The sequence below is a fragment of the Azolla caroliniana genome, unplaced genomic scaffold (genome assembly GCF_043228905.1).
Source record: "Azolla caroliniana isolate FFs.n. ecotype wild unplaced genomic scaffold, voAzoCaro1.0.p SCAF_18, whole genome shotgun sequence".
In the NCBI taxonomy this organism is placed as follows: domain Eukaryota; kingdom Viridiplantae; phylum Streptophyta; class Polypodiopsida; order Salviniales; family Salviniaceae; genus Azolla; species Azolla caroliniana.
In genome coordinates, this window is record NW_028230453.1 from 1,656,360 (window position 1) to 1,666,880 (window position 10,521).

The window sequence follows — 10,521 nt, forward strand, 5'->3', positions numbered from 1 at the left end:
AAGCCAAACAAAATTCATTGCAAATGAATAGTCTTTGAAATAACACTCTCCGAGAATCATGCAAATCTCCGCATTCACTTAGCATAGGGATAAGGTGATTCCCCACCACAGGATGCGAATCCAAACCATGACAGCATATCTCATGATGCAAAAACTTTGCAAAGCCACCATGGCCTCTTCATTTTCTGCATTCTTGTAGACTGTAGATGAGTTCTGCTACAAGGGGTAAAGTTTGAACTCTTACCCGTGAGTTTGTTGAGTTCCATAGCTGTTGAGGAGGCATAGAAGCTTCGGATCCATGAGGAAAAGCATGACATAGGTTGTCATTGATGATTTTTTCTTCCATTTCTGATGCCGAAACAACAGGACATGAGATGCAGAGCAGAGGAAATACCGCACAAAGGCAAATGGGTAGTCCACAATTTTGTCAAAAAACGATCACAGCATTCAGAACAGGGTAATGGAACCCATCTCATATAATATGTAGTTACATGCTACATAGTTAATTATAGCTAGCAATAGTGGCACACTCAAGACTCTACATAGTCTTTGGTTACTACCCATTGGACTCTCGCTACTAGCACAAACGGAAAAAAAAAAACTGCCATGAATGTCGACGAGAACGGATCAAGAAGCCACAGCAAAATCAAGTCATCTCTGCGGAAGCTTAATCCGTTTGTCCTTCATAAACAATTGGATTACAAAGTCAGTACTAACCCATAAGGCTCTGATTCAGATTCGCTCCACCGAGTTACCTAGACTCTATTTAATCATAGGTCGTACCTCGCCCCTATGTATAAAGTTACTAGCATTTTTGGCTGTTTCTCTTGCTCTTCCATGGCCTGATCTTTTTAGCTTTTCTTAATGTTGTCTTGATTGATGGGCTTGATTAAATTAATCAGTTTCTAACTGTCTATCCTCTGTTCTATTACTTAGTTAAAAATATTTTAAGGTCTTAGAAGTTGGGTTTGCTCAATTGTAAAAATGTTGATGTGCACGAGGGTCCTGATGTTAGAGACATTAACAAGTTATTTGGGGTTTGCAAGTTTTAGCATCAAGACATGCTCAAAAACTTTTCAAACCCTGTAAGAAGTAGAATGGTGAGAAAAAAACAAAAAGTCACTTTTGTAAGAGTTGATGAAGTGTTTCTTCATGTCTGGAAGAATCCGAAAGTCCTATAACTATACTAATTGTTGAGGCGCCCATGCATATCGAGAACAATGTGCAGAAACTAGAACTACCATCACAACCATATTGACTCAAAATGTATCCTAGTTCCTTGCAAGAACAGCACATATCACCATATGTGGAAACAAGATCTTGCTAATTGGATGGTATACACCTAAAGAAGATTCTATCTGAAATCGTTTGTAATTTGATGTAGAAATTTCCCACTTCTTTTGTTTAGGAAGAAAATTATTTCCAAGGAAGGAAGGAATGCTCACAACAAGGGTTCTAGAATGTATAACATAGGCAAAGTCTAGGTCGTAAAATCTGAAAATAACAATTGAAACAGCCTTCGAGCATGATGTGTAAGCATCGAAATTGAAAATAAGTGTATACATTGCTCAAGTTTGAAGTAGATACTCTATGAGAAATGCTAGAACATAAGAGTGACGATCGTCTACCAAAAGGATCATATAGAGCAATTTTGCTCATTATTCGGTAAGTTCAGCACCGATGAATGGAAATAATATTGTCAACCTGCCTTTACACAAATTGTAGTCTCGTATTTAGTTTGGCTTCCCTACATTATTAAAACTTTTCTTTCCGTCTTTAACTCGCAGTGACGCTTCCTGAGCAACACGTCGGGAAGCTCTTCTGAGAATCTCTATAATCTGATGAGAGAACTATCTTCTCGCTTTTGCTTACGAGCTCGGACTTGTTGGAGACCGAGGAAAGTGTCTTTCTATTGAAACTATTGTAGATCTCCTTCATCACACTATGAAAAGCCGTGTTCACATTGGTCGCATCCAATGCAGATGTCTCGAGAAACATGAGACCCTCAGCCTCTGCATACTGTGTTGCATCTTCTACCGATACTTCCCTCATATCTGCTAGGTCTTGCTTATTCCCCACCAGCATTGTCACTAGTATCGTATCCGAATGCACTGCCAAATAAACAAATTTTAGCAAAAACATTGTACTCCCATGCCCTCTTGACATATCCGAGTTTTAGACACACAAAAACACTCCACGTCCATATCTTAAACAACTATTAGTGTACCGAAAAGCATGAATTCACAAAAGAAGTCCAAGACCTAACCCACTTTTCCCACATGTTTCCCAAAGCTATTCAACATTTCCCCTCAAGAGCTTTTCGAAGCCTCTCTTAGAGAAGCAATTTGGGATGTGACAAACATAGTGGGGAAATTTACAACAATTACTTGAGATGACAAAGGGGAGACAATCCCCACTATAATATTTTTGGCAAAAAAAATGGTAAAATGACATAATATTAGCAGAAATGGACCAAGAAACTGGAAATACGGCCCCTTAAATATATGTCAGTCCATGGTACTTCAACCATCATCCTTGAGATGGTAGTACATATCACTTTCTCAATATATGAGAGTCCTACACCACAACACTCAATTAGACCAATGTTACCACCACACCATCATCTAGTAGACTCAGCAAAATAACCTAACCACCATCATCTGTGTATCCGAGAGATTGAAGCTCCAATCAGCTTACGATACGTGACACATGAGATCCAAATGTCCTACAATGAGAGACTTACTACCATCATGTCAATACAGAGAGGTTGTGAGCACTGTTTGGAGATAGTGAAGTCATTACTTCAATACACCTATATGTCATGGTGTAACCAAAATGTGTGAAATTATATGGATTTCAGTCCACAATGTTGTTTGATAGTCTAGAATAACTCAACACTAGGCTAGACCCATTAAGAGAGCAACCAGGCAAACATTATTGAAGGTGTAGTGTTTGGTCATCCATGAGAACCAAAACAAAACAAAAGCTATCAGTTTTTCTATAAGACAAATATGAAGATAGCTGTTTTTCTATATAAGACAAACATGAACATTATTAGCTGTTTTTCTATATAAGACAGATAGAAAAGAGCTCATACAAAGCTAGCTACCTGGCTAGAAAACAAATACAACAGCTCTAGCTGTTCTTCTATGAGACAAATACAAAAGCTGGCTCTCTCTCCTCTTGTATAGAAAATGAAAGGCCATCCATACATATATCAGAATTCTTTGAGTCATCAGGCGACATTATCCGAGATGCGGCATCAAGAACAGTGATCCCCTTACATAGAGAGGTCATCCATACATACACATCTGAGGGGGCTCTTTGAGCCATTGGGCAACATTACCCCAGGTGTGAGGCCAGAGAAATACAAGACTAGCTAGCTCTCTATAAAACAATACAATATCTTGCCTCTTTGAATAAAGAACATACATATAGATATCTCAGTGTTTTTGAGCTATTGGGCGACATTATCGAAGGCGTGACATCGGTGATAACAATGGGAACCTGAAAAAAAAAAACAATACAAAGGCTATAGATGTAGGCCTGTGGCACAATATCAATGCTTTCTCTCTATTGCACAACAGACTTGCTAGGTATATCTCTCTATGACACAATACAGAATCTAGCTATGTCTTGATAAACAAATACAAAATCTAGCTATGTCTTGATAAACAAATACAAAATCTAGCTATGTCTTGATAAACAACACAGGATCTAGCTATGTCTTGAGAAAGGGAGACAAAGAGATGACAAAGAAAGAGCGTACCTCTGAGCTCTTCGAGCCATCGGGCGACATTATCAAAGGTGTCTCCTCGGGTGATGTCGTAAACAATCAGGGCTCCAACAGCGCCACGGTAATAGGCAGATGTTACTGCTCGGAAACGCTCTTGGCCGGCAGTGTCCCAGATCTGAGCTTGGACATCCCGCCCATCGATCTCCAGACTCTGTGTCTGGAATTCTACTCCGATCGTCGCCTTGGAATTGGGTTGGAATTCGTTCCTCGCGAATCTCGACAGAAGGTTCGATTTTCCGACAGCCGAATCGCCGATCAACACTATTTTGAATAGGTATTCATCCCTGCCCATCATATCTCTTCCTCTTCACCTGCTTCTCCTCTAAACCCTCTCTCTATCTCTCTCTTCCTCTCTGTTTTTAGTTCTTCACAGGTGTGTTTATAGCTAGCTAGCTATCTATCTATCTACATGTATGTTCCTTCTGAGTATATAGAGTGCTTTGGCAAATGATGCTTTTCTCTTCACTTCTTTCTCTTTCTGCAACTCTGCTAACAGCAGTTATATAGCAGAGGAGTTGGTGGTTAGCTCTCATTACTCTTCTTCTCTTACCCTGCTTTCAACTTTCCCTTCCATTCCTTTGCTTTTTCTCGGATTTCTTCTTGCTTTTCCACTTTATTTATGCCTTTTGCTTTTTGCTTTTTGCTTTCTTGCTTTTTGCTTTTTGGCTTTTGGCTCTTGGCTTTTGGGTGTGTGTGCATATATGAATAATGAGACCATTCGCTTACATGCAAAACAAGTGTTTTCCAAGACCATGAGAGGCCCGAACTAATCTAATCATATGGCTTTATGAATAAATGCTTCCCATCTACGTGCGTAAATCCCCTCCTCTCTGACCTTGCCAGCTCTGATAATAATAGCAAGCGAAAAACGTCACACGGTTATTGACACATGACCTGACTCTCGACGATTTGTTGGTTGGCATTTGTCTTTCCCATGACAATCAAATGTAAAGCCATGGCCTTTTTTGCGCCGTTTTGAAAGGATCTTCATGTAGTGGGATCGTCTAGCTTGTCCCTTGCTTTGTGCTTGGATTCTTCAAGGCAATGTAGCTTTCCTTGGCATCGAGACTCTTAGCTTGGGCAAATATAGCTTTGTGCAATACATGTTCATAGCCTTTTTTGAGTTCATTCCATATCAAGTTAGATTTTCGATTTGGGCACCCGACTTGGACCCAACCTATTGAAATCCTATTGGTGCATTAAAAGAACATGCAACATCACAATATCCATCGATTCGGAAAATGGGATATGATTAGTGGGTTGCATCCTTTATCTCTCATTGTTCTCTTGTTTTATTGTAGAGATGGACAGATGTATGGATTTATTTTTAGAGTCCAAGGAAGACCAATTGTGATATATGAGAGAAAGAGAAAATATTCCAATAGCATTTCACCGTAAATTAGCAACGGATTCTCAAACTTGAAAGCATATTTTAGGGTGCCAAATGAACCCCATAACTTTTGAAATGCCTCCAAGCCAAGGCTCATTTGAATACCCAAGGTTACACAAACAAGACATATAAACAAAGTAAACATGCAATAAAATATGCTTAGTTCTACATGGGAATCGAAACTTGGCCATTTTGTCCAAAGTTTGGTGTGATATAGGAAACCTTACATGGGACTAGGGAGTGAATCCTCTTACTAAATCCAAACAATAAATGACAAGGCTTCATATTGAAAGGTAGATCATGGATATATCTTCCCATTGAATGTTACTAGAAAAGTTATTATCCTTATAGATCTTAACAATATCAAACCATGTCTTTTTCTCATAAAAAGAGAAGTAATTCTTGTTAACTCGAAAGTGTTTGAAATACGTGGCATTCTTCATAAATTTCCTTGCTTTATGTGTTGTTGACTATTGTTGTCCTTAAAATGAGTGTTTCATTAGCATCGTTGTGGATAAGTAACACAATTACCAGTGGACGTTATTAATATTCATAAGGGGTCATTAGAATTTGGTAGTAACACGTTTCACGTTATCATGGTGCAATTAAAACATATGTATACTCAGAAAAAAAATTAATGTTATTGCTTGAAGCTTCTAATCATACATCATGTATTCTTAAACCTCTTTGGCGATAATCAAATTACCTATGTCAATCAATATCTACCCTAATGACATATTTACGATAAATAAGTGGTTGTGATACCTCTATGTGCATCTCTTACATGTGATTCTATTTTTATGACATACAATATTGGCAAATCAATATATTGATAGTTTATAGTGGCAATGGGCACTCTATCATATCATTCAAATTGAATCTATTTACTTGGAAGAAAGTATAGAGACAAATCTCATCCAAATTGAAATCACTTTATGAAAGCCAACAAAGCATGTATCTTTGTCGGTATAGGAGAGATATTAATGCATTAGAAAAGTTTATAAAGGAAGATTCTTGGAATAAGAGAGAACGACAACTAGAAAGGCTATAAAAAAACTAATCCATAAAACCCATTGCATCATGTACTCTACACATGTGGTCATATACTAACATCTCCTTGAATTGATGATAAGTTCCATCCCACGTTGTCTTTATATGAACAAGTTGGTGATAGTGTTTCATTGAAATCCGTGAGAGGAGATGGAAGTTTGTGGTAGAATAATCGAGAAGCCAACTCTTAGTAGAAGGAACATTGTTTGTCCTCATGCCCATTCAATTGTTTCAAGCATTGTTGGAAAATCTATTTGTGTCCAAACAAATAGTTAGCACTTCATATACTAAATAAAGGTAAACTTATAAGTGTGGAGCTAGCTATATTATTTAAAACAATTGTCCCATAACTTATGTATAATTTTAATCCCTTAGTGCAATTGGTCCTCGAGGATTGTATATATTTGTGCTTGGCATTACAATGATGTCATGATATTCATGGATTTGTTGTAAACATAATATCAAATGAATAATTCGTTGAGTGCTCACTTAATATCCATAGTGTCCACGATGTAATCCAATTGTGTCGTACTTCCAGTACTTCCAACACATGTTGCATGAGAAAAAAGTGAGTGTGCACCAACAATTCAAGTACTTGACATTGTACATTGAACAATTGAAGTTCATTGAATCCATAGTTATGAGTATTGCAGGAATTAAGTAGTGGCATACATATATAACCTCTTCATTGCACATTCTTTTGTAGACTCGACTTTGTTTGTGTACACATTAATCTACTTTGCAAATTAGACATTAACCCATGTTTAAATACTCTTAATCTACTTTGCAAATTAGACATTAACCCATGTTTAAATACTCAATGGACATGGCGTGATCCCTACGCGGGGCAAGGAAGCAAACCCATCCCTTTCTTCCAATTCACAACTAGATTGGGTCGCCACATTCTAGCTGCTCAAGCCGCCCGAGAACCGGCTGCTGCGAAGGTCTGGCACACATTTCAAGTTCCCTTCGCAATAATCACCAAGTTTTGGCAGAAAATCTGGAAGCAACAACACGCAAGGCGAATTACCATTTTCCAATGGTTGTTAATACATAAGGCCCTACCGGTGGGAGCATGGCAACGTGGGAACCTTAACTCTCTGAATTGTGTAGAGTGCCCACATGTAGTAGAATCCATACAACACGCTCTGTGGGACTGCCCAACGTCCCATAGAACATGGCGGGGGGTTTGCCGCTTGTTGCAATTATGCTAAGTGCAAGGTTCAATCAAGTGGGGAAATATATGTTGGCTATCATGGCAGGCTGCAATTGGCCGATACGAGCATCAGGAGGAGGGGATGACTTTGGTGATAAAAGCACAAGAGGTTCTTTTCTCCTCCAGCGACAATGTCCACTATTTTCCTCTTAATGACAAATCTCAAGAGGTGTTGGAATTGGTTAGCCCAATAACCCTTTGGATTCTATGGAAACAACGATGTAGGCGAGTCTTCTCCAACCAAACCACCCATCCAACAAGGTTACTGCAAGAGATATGGAGTGAAATTGTAGCCACTCTGAAAAGCCAATATGATGGCCTTAAAGGTGGCTCCGAGGGAGTTGAAAGACAACGCATAGCCTTCATCCAACAATGGTCGTCCTCTCCCTTTCTTGAGTCAGCGGGCTTCCACATTAGATGGAACTATCGCGTCCCTTTAGGGATTTGTACATAATCGCCTCATTTGTAAAATTTTATAACTAATGGAAGGAGTTTTTTTTTTGGAAAAAAAAAACAAATCTAATTTTTGGAAAGAAAAAAAAACATATCTAATATCAAATAATGGCCTATTCATTAAGTGGTGAACCACATGACGATAGCCTTGACATGATGGGTACAAATATAGTATGCCATTGATATTTGCACAATTTCTTTATGGTTGTGTATTATTATTATTATCATGTAAACGCAAACATTCCACTCCTGTAAAGGTCAATTAGACCAATAAACTTACTATGAATGTTCAAAATAATGCATGTTTCACAAACTATGTGCACGGTTGGCACATAAGCAAATTGATTCTAACTAGTATTGTTTGTTATGGCAATTTGGAGTTTCAAAGCTTTAGTTTCATTGATTTCCATAATTGTAAAAAAAAACATATTTAGTGGCTTTGAACATAGAGGCCAATTTAAGTTGGATTATCTTAAACTAGCTCATAAATGATAAAAATAAGAAGTGAATCACATGGTAAAAGGTGACATATTAAGTCAAAATTGTGAGAGGGCATGGATTAAACACCCAACTCCCCAATGAATGAGGATGACATAATTATGTCATAAACCTAGGGGAAGCAAGGAAAATACTCACGAGATTGTCAAGAGATCTAATATACGATCAAGGATCTAGAATATTGTAGCTTGAAGAGCAAGCAATAATACGTGACAAAACGCAAGGTCATGCTTAGAAGGCAATAGATTGTCATTGCATTTAAATGGTTCAACAAGAATGAGGGGCATCTATGTTTAGGTCATGCTTTTAGACTAATGGTCAAGGTCATGACCACACCACTCTAAATGATGACATCATGCCAGGTGTGACACATGTGTGCGTTCTCTCGAGTGTTTCAAAACCTTCAAAAAGTATATTGGTTTTGCGACTCAGTACCAATTTGTCCTTAGTCTATAGTAGAATGAATGATAGTCTTTCACATTCTATAAGTGTTTCAATGAAGAACTCTATAAAAGTAGTGGATTTCCGTCACAAATTCCAGCCAAAAGAACTTTATTGGGATCATGTTTCAATGACTTTAGCCGCACTTTAAATAGTAGAAAATGATAGACAATGAGATAGCTCCAATTGCTCGCCTCTAATACAAAACTGTACTACAGGAGTTTGGGTTCAATGTGGCTCTAAGTCATTCAATCATTCTGGTATTACAATAGAAAATGGGTTTACGTTTTGCCAAAAGAAAGTGATTGCTCTTGAATCTATTGCTACCTCCGAGCTCTTTCAAAATATGAGTTTATTAATTGTACCAATTTGTTTGCCTTGCCATAATCATCCTTGTTGTAAGTCTCAATGCTTGGAAATAAAGGTACAAAAAAATCAACAATCTTCATGGGTTATCTCTGGTTCTTACTCCAATGACACCAATATACCAACTCATATTCTTTACTAAATTTGAATGAACCTAAATTCATTAATATTTTTTTAGAATAAATTTTGTGATTCGACTTATTGTTGGGCCAACATCCAAACCATCCATGGTTGCGTTATTCGATTTCAATTAAATTTACTCCCAAAAGGCGAATATGATCAATGCTACCATGATACATCCTTCCTTTACCCAACATTGAGTGATTTTGGTAAGAAGATGAATTGCATGAATTACTGAAGTCACTAATGCCAATGCATAACGATAAATGTCACACTTTGCTAAATCAAGGGAGATTGTTTTTTAACGGTTGATCTCCAATGGTTTAGTGTTTTTTTTTTTGTTTTTTTTTTTTATAAAAGATTTTCTTCAATAGTATTAAGAACAAAATGCCCGAAGGCTACAACTTGAACCTAGCTACCAAGGAGGTTACAAACTTTCCTATACAATGTTGTAAAATACAAGGATGTTTACATTTGTTTACTCAAGAGCCTCAATGGTTTAGTGTTATTGTTGCACTCTTATAGATCCTTCTATCCTCATACAAGACATATGGCGGATTAGAGAAGATGGAGTGTAGAGTAGTAAAACTCTTGAATGGTTACCCAAATCAAGACAATCTATGAGCCCAAAAAGTATTCATCCTACTCAACATTGTCTTCCAAGCAAGTATCAAAGACAATAGAATTGACAACTTTGATCTAAACATTGAAGGATCGTCCATGACTAAATACCATAATGGGCATATAACAAATTTAAGGAAATTTGAAGAAAGAAATTATAACATAGAGAAAACTAATGATTGTACCACACCATATTGTTAGATTAGGAATCATGAGCTTATTATAGACCATCTCCCCATTTGTAGGGGGTCTTCATTTTGATTGGTTGGTTTCACACGTTTGCACCTCCATCCTCTTGAACCAAAGCCATGTAGCACCACCTTATCAAGCAATGACGCTCATTGATTAGGTTTTGGGTTGACTGAGGTTGGTTTGGTGGTCATGATGAGGGTGTTTAAGTATTAGGGATTGGGATCCTAGTTTACAATTCTTTATTAAAAATCATACATACGTGTAACGTGGATATGTTTTGATGTTAGATTCTTGGGTTCTTGTGTTTTTTTAATGCCTATTATAGCTTTATTTTTATCTCATTGTTTAATAGATCATGCCTAATTCTAGTTCTTCGTC

General features: G+C 37.5%; 1 protein-coding gene across 1 annotated transcript; it reads right to left on the minus strand.

The window, feature by feature from the left end:
- Window positions 1–1,549: 1,549 nt before the first annotated feature.
- LOC147852008 (ras-related protein RABA5e-like) lies at window positions 1,550–4,267 on the minus strand. Its single transcript, XM_087333993.1, has 2 exons — window positions 3,770–4,267; window positions 1,550–2,111 (listed from the first exon to the last, which is right to left on the minus strand). The coding sequence occupies exons 1-2, from the start codon at window positions 4,089–4,091 to the stop codon at window positions 1,777–1,779; spliced, it is 657 nt and encodes a 218-aa protein (XP_087190119.1). The 5' UTR covers window positions 4,092–4,267; the 3' UTR covers window positions 1,550–1,776.
- Between the last annotated feature and the right edge of the window lie 6,254 nt (window positions 4,268–10,521).